Source organism: Sorex araneus, chromosome 2 (assembly GCF_027595985.1).
Source record: "Sorex araneus isolate mSorAra2 chromosome 2, mSorAra2.pri, whole genome shotgun sequence".
Classification (NCBI taxonomy): domain Eukaryota; kingdom Metazoa; phylum Chordata; class Mammalia; order Eulipotyphla; family Soricidae; genus Sorex; species Sorex araneus.
In genome coordinates this window covers 130726752-130742129 of record NC_073303.1, presented here as the reverse complement: position 1 = coordinate 130742129, position 15378 = coordinate 130726752, and the positions used below count along the sequence as shown (strand labels likewise).

Genomic DNA, 15378 nt, shown 5'->3' with positions numbered 1-15378 from the left:
GTGAGCGGAAGACTAGGTGTGTATAGTTGTGAGCAGCTGTAAGCAGGTGGGCAGGGAGACTGGCTGTGAGAAGATATGGAAGGTGTGGGAAGGGAGACCTGGTTTGAGCAGTTGTGAGGGGAGGTCAGTGGGTTTGTGCAGTGGACAGGGGGTAGAGGCATTATGAGGCTCTAAGACAGTAGAACAGAGGCTGGCCCTGCCTAGGACCCACCCCCCCCCCAGTACCAGTTTGGTCTCTGGGCTGAGGGGTGTGAGCACAGAGAGCACCTGACCCAGAGGAGCTGGACATAGGGCCCAGGGTAAGGGACCTTAGGGTATGGGGAGCAGTGGGGAGGTCTGGGACCATGCAGCCATGTGGATGGGACGGCATGCAGGAAGCTTTAAGGAGCAGGAGAGGGCCAAGGTTGGCTGCTCCAGGGCCCAGGCTGGTGGTTCAGTTTGAGGATTTCAGACTGGGTTGGGTACAGGAGGAAAGAGCTGCCCCCATTCCCCAAGAAGCGCCTTGTTGCCCTGGGCCCCTCCTACATCTTGTTGGGCATCTAGGGCCTCAGGAGCCAGTGACCTAGAGACAGGACAGGGTCTGGAATTGGGGGTCCCTGATTGTACCCTCCTGTGCTTTGTAGGGAGTGAGCAGAGCGAGGATCCTCAGGGGTCTGCTACCATGAACGGCCACACAGCCTCTCCTCTGGACTCACCCGTTCGCAGCGGCATGGAGCCAGCTCTCATCCCCCCAGCCACGAAGACTGTGCCAGGAGCAGAGCCCCAGGCTGTGACTACACAGGCCAGGAGCATCGCAGGGGTGTATGTGGAGGCTTCAGGCCAGGTTCTGGGTGTCTACGCCGCCATGAAACAGAACCTCCTGCCGGCTGGGCTGGGGCTGGCTCTGCTGGAGGCTCAGGCGGCTACCGGGGGCCTGGTGGAACCCACCCAAGGCCGGCTGCTCACTGTGGCTGAGGCTCTGAGGCAAGGTCTAGTGGGCCTGGAGCTGAAGGAGAAGCTGCTAGTTGCTGAGCGTGCCGTCACTGGCTATCCTGACCCCTATGGAGGCGAAAAGCTGGCCCTCTTCCAGGCCATTGGGAAGGAGGTGGTGGACCCTCCTCTGGGGAAAGGTTGGCTGCAGGCCCAACTGGCCACTGGGGGCCTAGTGGACCCTGTCCAGAGCATCCGTGTAGCCCCAGAGCTGGCCTGCCAACAGGGCCTTCTGGACCAGGGCACGTGGCAGAATCTGCTGTCGGGTAAGCCTGGCCAGGAGGCCCCAGGCTTCCTCGACCCCAACAGCCTGGAGCAGCTGCCTTACCCAGAGCTCCTGGGCAGGTGCGTGCGGGACTCCCGCTCAGGGCTGGCCTTGCTGCCCCTAAAGATCACTTTCCGCACCCTGAGTGGGTCAGTGAGCCTGGCTGAGCTTCTGGAAGCTGAAGTTGTAGATGAGGAGATAGCCCGAGGCCTGCAGGAGGGCAGGCTGTCCACAATAGAGGTGGGCAACCGAGCCGAGGTCCGGTGTTTCCTGCAGGGCTCCGGGGGCCTGGCAGGGGTTGTGCTGCTGCCCGCTGGCCAGAAGAAAAGTTTCTCCCAGGCGGTGGCCGAGCGCCTGCTCCCCGCAGGTGCAGCTCTCTGGCTCCTGGAGGCCCAGGCGGCCACCTGTACACTGGTGGACCCGGCCAGCGGCCAGCGGCTGAGTGTGGCGGAGGCTGTGCGAGCAGGCCTGGTTGGCCCAGAGCTCCACATGCAGCTCCTGGTGGCAGAGGAGGCAGTGACTGGGTACCACGACCCCTTCAGTGGCTCTCGTATTCCGCTTTTTCAGGCCATGAAGAAGGAGCTAGTGGCCAAGCCCCTGGCGCTGCGACTCCTGGATGCGCAGCTGGCCACGGGTGGTCTGGTGTGCCCTGCCCGCAGGCTCCGGCTTCCCCTGGAGGTTGCTGTGCGCTTTGGCTGCCTGGATGAGGAGACACGTGAGCTTCTCTCACAGGCCTCCGGCTTCCTGGACCCCAGCACCCAGGAGAGCCTGGGCTACAGGCAGCTTCTGGCCCGCAGTGTCACTGACCCCGAGACAGGCCTGGCCTTCCTGCCCCTCTCAGGGGGTACCCTGGGAAATGAGCCCCTGGGACCCCCATTCATTGAGCACAGCACCCGACAGGCCTTGCTTTCAGCCAAGGCCACTGTTCCCACAGGCAAATTCCAGGGTCAGTGTGTGTCTCTCTGGGAGCTACTCTTCTCTGAGGCCATCCCAGCACTACAGAGGGCAGCACTGGCCCAGCAATACAAGGAAGGGGTCCTGTCCATGGAGGTGCTAGCCACCACGCTCAGGACCACCATAGAGCAGGCTGCTGCCACCACAAGAGTCACCTTCCCTGGGCTGCGGGTGGCAGTGACCCCCAAAGAACTGCTGCAGGCGGAGATCATCGGCCAAGACATGTACGAGCAGCTGGAACGCGGCCAGGCCACAGCACAGGACGTGGGCAGCCTGGACTCAGTGCACAGGTACCTGCAGGGCACAGGCTGCATCGCTGGCCTGCTGTTGCTGAGCTCCCAGGAGCGTCTCAGCATCTACGAGGCCCGCAAGAAGGGCATCCTGCGGCCAGGCACTGCCCTTATCCTACTGGAGGCCCAGGCCGCCACCGGCTTCATCATCGACCCCAAAGCAAACAGGCGCTTCTCTGTGCATGAGGCGCTACGGGCAGGTGTGGTCGGGCCTGATGTGTTCTCGAAGCTGCTGTCGGCCGAGCGCGCCGTCACCGGCTACACCGACCCCTACACCGGCGAGCAGATCTCCCTCTTCCAGGCCATGAAGAAGGAGCTGATCGTGCACGACCACGGCATCCGCCTGCTGGAGGCCCAGATCGCCACGGGCGGCATCGTGGACCCCGTGCACAGCCACCGCGTGCCCGTGGACGTGGCCTACCAGCGCGGCTACTTCGACGAGGAGATGAGCCGCGTGCTGGCAGACCCGGGCGACGACACCAAGGGCTTCTTCGACCCCAACACGCATGAGAATCTCACGTACCTGCAGCTGCTGGAGCGCTGCGTGCGCGACCCCGACACGGGGCTGTTCCTGCTGCCGCTAGGTACTGCCCAGCCCCAGCTGGTGGACAGTGCCACCCGTCAGGCCTTCCAGAACCTGCTGGTGCAGGTGAAGTACGGGCGGTTCCGGGACCAGCAGGTGTCCGCGTGGGAGCTGGTCAACTCAGAGTACTTTAGCGAGAGCCGACGCCGGCAGCTGCTGCAGAGTTTCCGGCGGCACCAGGTCTCACTACAGCAGCTGGCACAGCAGCTGGAGAGAGAGATGGGCAGGTGGGCAGACATCAGGCTCCCTACACTGCGAGGCCAGATCACTGTCTACCAGCTCCTGGAGTCCCACATCATCGACCAGGAGCTCCTGGAGCAGGTCCTAGCAGGGGAGGTCAACCCCGAGGCCCTGTTGCACAAGGAGACTGTCCGCAGATACCTGCAGGGATTGGGTGCCGTAGCAGGGGTACTCCTGCAGCCCTCCAACCGGCAGCTCAACCTGTACCAGGCTATGAAGCAGAAGGTTCTGGGACCTGGTGTCGCCCTGGCACTCTTGGAGGCCCAGGCAGCTACCGGGGCCATGTTGGACCCCCACAGTCCCAGTGGCCTGTCTGTGCAGGAAGCTGTGCGCAGGAAGCTGGTGGGGCCTGAACTGTATGGCCAGCTGCAGCGTGCTGAAGATGCCGTCACAGGACTCAGAGACCCCTTCTCAGAGAAGCAGGTGTCCCTGTTTCAGGCCATGAAGAAGGGTCTTATCCCCAAGGAGCAGGCTACCCGCCTCCTGGAGGCCCAAGTGGCCACAGGCGGGGTCATTGACCCTACTGGCCACCACCACCTCCCCACATCCCTGGCTATCCAGAGGGGCTACATTGACCCAGAAATGGATGCAGCTCTGCGCAGCTCTGCTGAGACCTTCCCCACGCTGGATGGCCGGGGGTATACCAGCTATGCTCACCTCTTGCAACAGTGCGTGAGGGATGAGGCCTCAGGCCTGCAACTCCTGCCCCTGTCAGAGGCCACCCCCGCACTGCCCACGGACCAGCAGGTGCAGGCTGCCCTGCAGGCCACACCAGCCTCTGAGGATGGTGTATCACTCTGGGAGCTGCTGGGCTCTGGACACTTCACTGAGGAGCAGCGCAGGGCATTTGTGGAGGAGTTTAGGGTGGGCAAGAGCAGCATGGAGCAGCTACTGGACACCGTGCGCAAGTGGGTGCAGGCAGCAGAGCTCCTGGCACGGGCCCGTGTCACGGTGCCTGGCCCACGGGGCCCGGTGCCTGCTGTCTGGCTGCTGGATGCTGGCGTCATCACCCAGGACACTCTGGCAGTGCTGGCTGAGGGCAGGCAGTCCCCTGAGGAGGTTGCTGAGCTGCCCGAGGTGAAGGCGAGTCTGTGGGGCACAGGCTGTGTGGCTGGGGTGCTGCTACAGCCCTCAGGGACCAAAGTGACCATAGCCCAGGCCATGAGGAATGGTCTCTTGCCTGAGGGCCTTGGCCGCAGACTGCTGGAGGCCCAGGTGGCAGCAGGTGCCCTTATTAATCCTCTGACCAGCCAGAGGTTGTCGGTGGAAGGTGCAGTCAGGGCCGGCCTGGTGAGCGGGCAGCTCGGCGAGCAGCTCCAGCAGACTGAGAGAGCCGTGTCTGGGTACGTGGACCCTGTCTCAGGGACCCCCCTATCATTGTGGCAGGCTGTGGAGAAGGGGCTTGTGCCCCGGAGTGAGGGCCTCCCCCTCCTGCAGGTGCAGCTGGCCACCGGGGGTGTGATGGACCCCATCCACGGGGTACACTTGCCTCAGGAGGCAGCCTGCAGACTTGGCTTCCTGGATGGGCCCACAAGCCAGACGCTGACCTCAGAGGACAAAGACAGCAAATTCTTCTTTGACCCCAACACCCGGGACATGCTGACATACCAGCAGCTCAGGGAGCGTTGCATCCTGGACAATGCCACAGGTCTGAGACTGCTGTCGCTAGCCGAGGACACAGCCCTGGAAGTGGACGAGCATACAGCAGTGGCACTGAGGGCGATGAAGGTGCCGGTCAGCGCAGGCCGGTTCCAGGGGCACAGCGTGTCTCTCTGGGACCTGCTGCACTCGGAGTATGTGGTGCCCAGTAAGCGGCGGGAGCTGGCAGCACTCTGTCAGTCAGGCAGGGCTACGGCACTGCGTCAAGCCGGCAATGCCCTCATAGCTCTGGTGGAGGCAGCTGACAGCCACCCGGTGCAGACCACCTTCAAAGGCCTCCGGAAGCAAGTGTCAGCCCATGACCTTTTTCAGTCCCAGCTAATTGACAAGAAGACATTAGATGAGCTAAGTCGGGGGATGAGAACTGTGCAGGAGGTGACAGAGATGGACAGTGTGAAACGCTTCCTGGAGGGCTGCAATTTCATCGCTGGGGTCATTGTGCAGAGCACCCAGGAGAAGATGAGCATCTCAGAGGCCCTGCGGAGGCACCTCCTGCGGCCGGGCACAGCTCTGGTGCTACTGGAGGCCCAGGCTGCCACTGGTTTTCTCATCGACCCTGTGCACAACCGCAGGCTCACCGTGCAAGATGCCTTTGCCCAAGGGCTGTTTGGGAAGGAGACCTACCAGAAGCTGCTGTCTGCTGAGCGTGCCGTCACCGGCTACACCGACCCCTACACCGGCGAGCAGATCTCCCTCTTCCAGGCCATGAAGAAGGAGCTAATTGTGCGTGACCACGGCATCCGCCTGCTGGAGGCCCAGATCGCCACAGGCGGCATCATCGACCCTGTTCACAGCCACCGCGTGCCCGTGGACGTGGCCTACCAGCGCGGCTACTTCGACGAGGAGATGAGCCGCGTGCTGGCAGACCCGGGCGACGATACCAAGGGCTTCTTCGACCCCAACACCCACGAGAACCTCACGTACCTGCAGCTGTTGGAGCGCTGTGTGCAAGACCCCGACACGGGGCTGTTCCTGCTGCAGGTGGTGAAGAAGGGAGAAGAGTACATATATATCGATGACGCCACCAGGCAGGCGCTGCAGGCTGCACATACAACAGTCCACATGGGCAGGTTTGCCCAGCAGACAGTGTCCATCTGGGAACTGCTGTCCTCTCCCTACTTCACTGAGGAACAGAAGCGAGGGCTCGCTTGGGACTACAAAGCCCACAGACTGAGCCTGGAGCAGCTGCTCAAGACCATCGTGGCAACCATAGAGGAAACAGAAAGGAAGAGCAGTGTCATCAAGGTGGCAGGCACAGGTGGGGAGGTGACTGCTGCCCAGCTCTTCAACTCAGGGATCATTGATAAGAAGGCCCTGGACGCCCTGCATGCAGGGACCAGTGAGCAGCAGGACCTCAGCCAGCAGGCCCAGGTGAAGACCTATCTGGAAGGCAGCGGCTGCATTGCTGGGGTGACTGCACCCTCTACCCAGGAGGTGTTGAGCTTCTGTGAGGCTTGCAGGAAAGGACTCATCCCTGCAGGGCTGGCAGTCCAGATGCTGGAGGCTCAGGCAGCCACAGGTTTCCTGCTGGACCCCCACAGCCACCAGAAGCTGTCCGTGGATGAGGCTGTGGCTAAGGGCCTAGTGGATGAGGAGCTACGAGAGAGACTCCTGAATGCAGGAAAAGCGGCCCAGGGCTTCGAGGACCCGGCCACGGGAGACAGACTCTCCCTGTTGCAGGCCATGCAGAAGAAGCTGGTCAAGAGGGAGGATGCACTCAGGCTGCTGGAGGTGCAGGTGGCCACAGGGGGTGCAGTAGACCCTTGGCACCACCACCGACTACCACTGGACATGGCCTACAGACATGGCTGTCTGAGCCAGGACACATACATACTGGTGGCTGACAAAAGACACATGAAGAGACGCTTTCTGGACCCCAACACACAGCAGAAGGTGACCTATCAGGAGCTTCAGGAGAGGTGCCACCGGGATGAGAAAACAGGGTGGACACTGCTGCCACTTGACCCAGGGGCAGGGGATAGCAAGTACATTGATGAGGCGACCAGAAGGGCACTGGAGGCTGAGCATGTGGATGTGCAGGTGGGGAGGTACCGGGGCCAGAGGCCATCGGTGTGGGAGCTGCTGAACTCAGAGTACGTGACAGAGAAAGAGAAGATTGAGCTGGTGAAGCAGTACAAAGAGGACACAAAAAACGCCCTAAGAAAGGTGGTGCAAGTGATATACACGATGATTGAGGACAGGGAGAAGAGGAACAAGACACAGTGGTTCAGAGGTCTCCGTAAGCAGGTCAGCGCCACAGAGCTGTGCCAGTCCAGGATAATCTCAAAGGATATACTCCAGGCACTGGATGAAGGTAGTTGTACCGTTCAGGATGTCCAGAAAGAAAAGTGTGTTCAACGCTACCTGGAGGGCGAGAGCTGCATCGCGGGCGTGCTGGTGCCCGCCAGGGACCGGCCCGGGCAGCAGGAGAAGATGAGCATCTACCAGGCCATGTGGAAGGGCGTCCTGCGGCCCGGCACGGCCCTGGTGCTGCTGGAGGCCCAGGCCGCCACCGGCTTCATCATCGACCCCGTGCACGACCGCCGGCTCTCGGTGGAGGAGGCCGTGGCCGCGGGCGTGGTGGGCGGCGAGATCCGAGACAAGCTGCTGTCGGCCGAGCGCGCCGTCACCGGCTACACCGACCCCTACACCGGCGAGCAGATCTCCCTCTTCCAGGCCATGAAGAAGGAGCTGATCGTGCACGACCACGGCATCCGCCTGCTGGAGGCCCAGATCGCCACGGGCGGCATCGTGGACCCCGTGCACAGCCACCGCGTGCCCGTGGACGTGGCCTACCAGCGCGGCTACTTCGACGAGGAGATGAGCCGCGTGCTGGCGGACCCGGGCGACGACACCAAGGGCTTCTTCGACCCCAACACGCACGAGAACCTCACGTACCTGCAGCTGCTGCGGCGCTGCGTGCGCGACCCCGACACGGGACTGTACATGCTGCAGCTGGCCGGCCCGCGCTCGGCCCTGCACCAGCTGAGCGAGGAGCTGCGCGCCGCCCTGCGCCAGGCGCGTGTGGCCGTGGGCGCGGGCTCCCTGCGGGGCCAGAGCCTGTCGGTCTGGGAGCTCCTCTTCTACCGAGAGGTGTCCGAGGACCTGCGGCAGGAGCTGCTCCGGGGCTTCCGGGCGGGCACCCTCAGCGTGCAGGACGTGGGGGCCTCCCTGGCCTCGCAGCTGGCCCGGGCCGAGGAGGGGCGCGGCGCGCGCCCGGCACCGGCAGACCCCCGCGAGTCGCTGCGCGCCGCCACCATGGAGGTGAGGGTGGGCCGGCTGCGCGGGCCGGCGGTGCCCGTGTGGGACGTGCTGGCGTCCGGCTACCTGAGCGGGCCCACGCGAGAGCAGCTGCTGGCCCAGTTCGGGGCGGGGAGCCTGGGCCTGTCCGCGCTGACACGCCGGCTGACCACCATCATCGAGGAGGCCGAGGAGGCCGAGGAGCAGGCCCGGGCCCGGGCCTCGGAGGAGACGGCCAGGCACCGCGGGGACCGGCTCCGGCCGGACGAGGCCCCCCGCGGTCCCGAGGCGCACGCCAACGGCGACCCGGAGCCCTCCCGGGCCGACGGCGCTGGTGATGGTGATGGTGATGCCGATGCCAGCGCCGCAGCCGCCGCAGCCGATGACGAAGCCGCCGCCGCCGCCGCCCGGCGCCGCCAGGAGCAGGCCCTGCGTGCCGCCACCATGCACGTGCACGTCGGGCAGTTCCAGGGGCAGGTGGTGGCGCTGTGGGACGTCCTGTGCTCCTCCTACGTGAGCCCGGCGCGCCGCGACGACCTGCTGGCCCAGCACGCGGCCGGAGCCCTGGCCCTGCCCGCCCTGGAGGCCGTCCTCTCGCAGCTCATCGAGGAGGCGGAGGAGAGGCTGAGCCAGGTGCGCTTCCGCGGCCTGCGGCGCCAGGTGTCCGCCAGCCAGCTGGGCAAGTCGGGCATCCTGGACGCGGACACCCTGCGCGGCCTGGCCCAGGGCACCAAGAGCCTGCGGGAGGTGACCGAGATGGACTCGGTGCGGCGCTACCTGGAGGGCGAGAGCTGCATCGCGGGCGTGCTGGTGCCCGCCAGGGACCGGCCCGGGCAGCAGGAGAAGATGAGCATCTACCAGGCCATGTGGAAGGGCGTCCTGCGGCCCGGCACGGCCCTGGTGCTGCTGGAGGCCCAGGCCGCCACCGGCTTCATCATCGACCCCGTGCACGACCGCCGGCTCTCGGTGGAGGAGGCCGTGGCCGCGGGCGTGGTGGGCGGCGAGATCCGAGACAAGCTGCTGTCGGCCGAGCGCGCCGTCACCGGCTACACCGACCCCTACACCGGCGAGCAGATCTCCCTCTTCCAGGCCATGAAGAAGGAGCTGATCGTGCACGACCACGGCATCCGCCTGCTGGAGGCCCAGATCGCCACGGGCGGCATCGTGGACCCCGTGCACAGCCACCGCGTGCCCGTGGACGTGGCCTACCAGCGCGGCTACTTCGACGAGGAGATGAGCCGCGTGCTGGCGGACCCGGGCGACGACACCAAGGGCTTCTTCGACCCCAACACGCACGAGAACCTCACGTACCTGCAGCTGCTGCGGCGCTGCGTGCGCGACCCCGACACGGGACTGTACATGCTGCAGCTGGCCGGCCCGCGCTCGGCCCTGCACCAGCTGAGCGAGGAGCTGCGCGCCGCCCTGCGCCAGGCGCGTGTGGCCGTGGGCGCGGGCTCCCTGCGGGGCCAGAGCCTGTCGGTCTGGGAGCTCCTCTTCTACCGAGAGGTGTCCGAGGACCTGCGGCAGGAGCTGCTCCGGGGCTTCCGGGCGGGCACCCTCAGCGTGCAGGACGTGGGGGCCTCCCTGGCCTCGCAGCTGGCCCGGGCCGAGGAGGGGCGCGGCGCGCGCCCGGCACCGGCAGACCCCCGCGAGTCGCTGCGCGCCGCCACCATGGAGGTGAGGGTGGGCCGGCTGCGCGGGCCGGCGGTGCCCGTGTGGGACGTGCTGGCGTCCGGCTACCTGAGCGGGCCCACGCGAGAGCAGCTGCTGGCCCAGTTCGGGGCGGGGAGCCTGGGCCTGTCCGCGCTGACACGCCGGCTGACCACCATCATCGAGGAGGCCGAGGAGGCCGAGGAGCAGGCCCGGGCCCGGGCCTCGGAGGAGACGGCCAGGCACCGCGGGGACCGGCTCCGGCCGGACGAGGCCCCCCGCGGTCCCGAGGCGCACGCCAACGGCGACCCGGAGCCCTCCCGGGCCGACGGCGCTGGTGATGGTGATGGTGATGCCGATGCCAGCGCCGCAGCCGCCGCAGCCGATGACGAAGCCGCCGCCGCCGCCGCCCGGCGCCGCCAGGAGCAGGCCCTGCGTGCCGCCACCATGCACGTGCACGTCGGGCAGTTCCAGGGGCAGGTGGTGGCGCTGTGGGACGTCCTGTGCTCCTCCTACGTGAGCCCGGCGCGCCGCGACGACCTGCTGGCCCAGCACGCGGCCGGAGCCCTGGCCCTGCCCGCCCTGGAGGCCGTCCTCTCGCAGCTCATCGAGGAGGCGGAGGAGAGGCTGAGCCAGGTGCGCTTCCGCGGCCTGCGGCGCCAGGTGTCCGCCAGCCAGCTGGGCAAGTCGGGCATCCTGGACGCGGACACCCTGCGCGGCCTGGCCCAGGGCACCAAGAGCCTGCGGGAGGTGACCGAGATGGACTCGGTGCGGCGCTACCTGGAGGGCGAGAGCTGCATCGCGGGCGTGCTGGTGCCCGCCAGGGACCGGCCCGGGCAGCAGGAGAAGATGAGCATCTACCAGGCCATGTGGAAGGGCGTCCTGCGGCCCGGCACGGCCCTGGTGCTGCTGGAGGCCCAGGCCGCCACCGGCTTCATCATCGACCCCGTGCACGACCGCCGGCTCTCGGTGGAGGAGGCCGTGGCCGCGGGCGTGGTGGGCGGCGAGATCCGAGACAAGCTGCTGTCGGCCGAGCGCGCCGTCACCGGCTACACCGACCCCTACACCGGCGAGCAGATCTCCCTCTTCCAGGCCATGAAGAAGGAGCTGATCGTGCACGACCACGGCATCCGCCTGCTGGAGGCCCAGATCGCCACGGGCGGCATCGTGGACCCCGTGCACAGCCACCGCGTGCCCGTGGACGTGGCCTACCAGCGCGGCTACTTCGACGAGGAGATGAGCCGCGTGCTGGCGGACCCGGGCGACGACACCAAGGGCTTCTTCGACCCCAACACGCACGAGAACCTCACGTACCTGCAGCTGCTGCGGCGCTGCGTGCGCGACCCCGACACGGGACTGTACATGCTGCAGCTGGCCGGCCCGCGCTCGGCCCTGCACCAGCTGAGCGAGGAGCTGCGCGCCGCCCTGCGCCAGGCGCGTGTGGCCGTGGGCGCGGGCTCCCTGCGGGGCCAGAGCCTGTCGGTCTGGGAGCTCCTCTTCTACCGAGAGGTGTCCGAGGACCTGCGGCAGGAGCTGCTCCGGGGCTTCCGGGCGGGCACCCTCAGCGTGCAGGACGTGGGGGCCTCCCTGGCCTCGCAGCTGGCCCGGGCCGAGGAGGGGCGCGGCGCGCGCCCGGCACCGGCAGACCCCCGCGAGTCGCTGCGCGCCGCCACCATGGAGGTGAGGGTGGGCCGGCTGCGCGGGCCGGCGGTGCCCGTGTGGGACGTGCTGGCGTCCGGCTACCTGAGCGGGCCCACGCGAGAGCAGCTGCTGGCCCAGTTCGGGGCGGGGAGCCTGGGCCTGTCCGCGCTGACACGCCGGCTGACCACCATCATCGAGGAGGCCGAGGAGGCCGAGGAGCAGGCCCGGGCCCGGGCCTCGGAGGAGACGGCCAGGCACCGCGGGGACCGGCTCCGGCCGGACGAGGCCCCCCGCGGTCCCGAGGCGCACGCCAACGGCGACCCGGAGCCCTCCCGGGCCGACGGCGCTGGTGATGGTGATGGTGATGCCGATGCCAGCGCCGCAGCCGCCGCAGCCGATGACGAAGCCGCCGCCGCCGCCGCCCGGCGCCGCCAGGAGCAGGCCCTGCGTGCCGCCACCATGCACGTGCACGTCGGGCAGTTCCAGGGGCAGGTGGTGGCGCTGTGGGACGTCCTGTGCTCCTCCTACGTGAGCCCGGCGCGCCGCGACGACCTGCTGGCCCAGCACGCGGCCGGAGCCCTGGCCCTGCCCGCCCTGGAGGCCGTCCTCTCGCAGCTCATCGAGGAGGCGGAGGAGAGGCTGAGCCAGGTGCGCTTCCGCGGCCTGCGGCGCCAGGTGTCCGCCAGCCAGCTGGGCAAGTCGGGCATCCTGGACGCGGACACCCTGCGCGGCCTGGCCCAGGGCACCAAGAGCCTGCGGGAGGTGACCGAGATGGACTCGGTGCGGCGCTACCTGGAGGGCGAGAGCTGCATCGCGGGCGTGCTGGTGCCCGCCAGGGACCGGCCCGGGCAGCAGGAGAAGATGAGCATCTACCAGGCCATGTGGAAGGGCGTCCTGCGGCCCGGCACGGCCCTGGTGCTGCTGGAGGCCCAGGCCGCCACCGGCTTCATCATCGACCCCGTGCACGACCGCCGGCTCTCGGTGGAGGAGGCCGTGGCCGCGGGCGTGGTGGGCGGCGAGATCCGAGACAAGCTGCTGTCGGCCGAGCGCGCCGTCACCGGCTACACCGACCCCTACACCGGCGAGCAGATCTCCCTCTTCCAGGCCATGAAGAAGGAGCTGATCGTGCACGACCACGGCATCCGCCTGCTGGAGGCCCAGATCGCCACGGGCGGCATCGTGGACCCCGTGCACAGCCACCGCGTGCCCGTGGACGTGGCCTACCAGCGCGGCTACTTCGACGAGGAGATGAGCCGCGTGCTGGCGGACCCGGGCGACGACACCAAGGGCTTCTTCGACCCCAACACGCACGAGAACCTCACGTACCTGCAGCTGCTGCGGCGCTGCGTGCGCGACCCCGACACGGGACTGTACATGCTGCAGCTGGCCGGCCCGCGCTCGGCCCTGCACCAGCTGAGCGAGGAGCTGCGCGCCGCCCTGCGCCAGGCGCGTGTGGCCGTGGGCGCGGGCTCCCTGCGGGGCCAGAGCCTGTCGGTCTGGGAGCTCCTCTTCTACCGAGAGGTGTCCGAGGACCTGCGGCAGGAGCTGCTCCGGGGCTTCCGGGCGGGCACCCTCAGCGTGCAGGACGTGGGGGCCTCCCTGGCCTCGCAGCTGGCCCGGGCCGAGGAGGGGCGCGGCGCGCGCCCGGCACCGGCAGACCCCCGCGAGTCGCTGCGCGCCGCCACCATGGAGGTGAGGGTGGGCCGGCTGCGCGGGCCGGCGGTGCCCGTGTGGGACGTGCTGGCGTCCGGCTACCTGAGCGGGCCCACGCGAGAGCAGCTGCTGGCCCAGTTCGGGGCGGGGAGCCTGGGCCTGTCCGCGCTGACACGCCGGCTGACCACCATCATCGAGGAGGCCGAGGAGGCCGAGGAGCAGGCCCGGGCCCGGGCCTCGGAGGAGACGGCCAGGCACCGCGGGGACCGGCTCCGGCCGGACGAGGCCCCCCGCGGTCCCGAGGCGCACGCCAACGGCGACCCGGAGCCCTCCCGGGCCGACGGCGCTGGTGATGGTGATGGTGATGCCGATGCCAGCGCCGCAGCCGCCGCAGCCGATGACGAAGCCGCCGCCGCCGCCGCCCGGCGCCGCCAGGAGCAGGCCCTGCGTGCCGCCACCATGCACGTGCACGTCGGGCAGTTCCAGGGGCAGGTGGTGGCGCTGTGGGACGTCCTGTGCTCCTCCTACGTGAGCCCGGCGCGCCGCGACGACCTGCTGGCCCAGCACGCGGCCGGAGCCCTGGCCCTGCCCGCCCTGGAGGCCGTCCTCTCGCAGCTCATCGAGGAGGCGGAGGAGAGGCTGAGCCAGGTGCGCTTCCGCGGCCTGCGGCGCCAGGTGTCCGCCAGCCAGCTGGGCAAGTCGGGCATCCTGGACGCGGACACCCTGCGCGGCCTGGCCCAGGGCACCAAGAGCCTGCGGGAGGTGACCGAGATGGACTCGGTGCGGCGCTACCTGGAGGGCGAGAGCTGCATCGCGGGCGTGCTGGTGCCCGCCAGGGACCGGCCCGGGCAGCAGGAGAAGATGAGCATCTACCAGGCCATGTGGAAGGGCGTCCTGCGGCCCGGCACGGCCCTGGTGCTGCTGGAGGCCCAGGCCGCCACCGGCTTCATCATCGACCCCGTGCACGACCGCCGGCTCTCGGTGGAGGAGGCCGTGGCCGCGGGCGTGGTGGGCGGCGAGATCCGAGACAAGCTGCTGTCGGCCGAGCGCGCCGTCACCGGCTACACCGACCCCTACACCGGCGAGCAGATCTCCCTCTTCCAGGCCATGAAGAAGGAGCTGATCGTGCACGACCACGGCATCCGCCTGCTGGAGGCCCAGATCGCCACGGGCGGCATCGTGGACCCCGTGCACAGCCACCGCGTGCCCGTGGACGTGGCCTACCAGCGCGGCTACTTCGACGAGGAGATGAGCCGCGTGCTGGCGGACCCGGGCGACGACACCAAGGGCTTCTTCGACCCCAACACGCACGAGAACCTCACGTACCTGCAGCTGCTGCGGCGCTGCGTGCGCGACCCCGACACTGGCCTCCTCTTTCTGTCTCTCTCCTCACTTACTTAAATCCATTTTGAGTCTCCAGTTGATTTCTTTGTATCTTGTTTTTTTTTGTTTTGTTCAGCGTTGGTATTACCATCCTAGCTCTCTGTTTTCTCATCATGGTCTCTTGGTCATACTTCTAGGTCCACCGTGCATTTATAGTAGTGTTTCCTTAGTTGTATTTCTATGGTAACCCTGAATTTAAAATGTGATTCCTGAGTCCTACATCTTGGTCACCCTATATTTTTAGTGTTGATTCCTGAATCCTTCCTCTGTGATCACCCCTCATTTAGAGTGGTGATTCCTGAGTAGTTCATTCTTGTCCAACCTCCATATATATTGGTGTTTCCGAATTCTATTTCTGTTGTCACCGTGATTTATAGAGCTGTTTTCTGAGACTAAGGGCTTGGCTTCAACCCAGACCACATGAACATTTCTGTCCTTGTTTTAGGCTGCTTTGTTGATTCCATGTTCTCCTTTCTTTCTTTTTCTATGTCACAGTGGATGTGCCTCTCCATCCACTTCATCCTGGTTCCCCTGATGGTCAGAGTCATCACATGGACACCCTTAGAACGTGCTAGGCAGGATACACAGATGCCAAAGGGCCACGGCAACTGGCTTGTTGCAATCAGGAAGTGAGGGATAGTCACATAATCTGAGCTCAGGGACACACCCCAGATCCATCTGAGCCTGACCCCCCCTGGAGTGCTGACCCAGGTTCGAGGGCCTGGGGCCATGTCTGGACACCCTTGTGGGCCCTCCTCCCCCCTTCCTCTTCCAGCACTATTCCTGTCCTATGCCTCTGGTCTTCCCACGAAGAATGTGTGGGTCTCATTCTGGGTCCCTTGAATCCTCGT

At 66.7% G+C, this 15378-nt stretch overlaps 1 protein-coding gene across 1 annotated transcript; it reads left to right on the top strand.

Moving 5' to 3' along the window:
- Positions 1 to 661: 661 nt before the first annotated feature.
- EPPK1 (epiplakin 1) lies at positions 662 to 14545 on the top strand. Its single transcript, XM_055124496.1, has 5 exons — positions 662 to 8546; positions 8580 to 10199; positions 10233 to 11852; positions 11886 to 13505; positions 13539 to 14545. The coding sequence occupies exons 1-5, from the start codon at positions 662 to 664 to the stop codon at positions 14543 to 14545; spliced, it is 13752 nt and encodes a 4583-aa protein (XP_054980471.1).
- Positions 14546 to 15378: the final 833 nt, after the last annotated feature.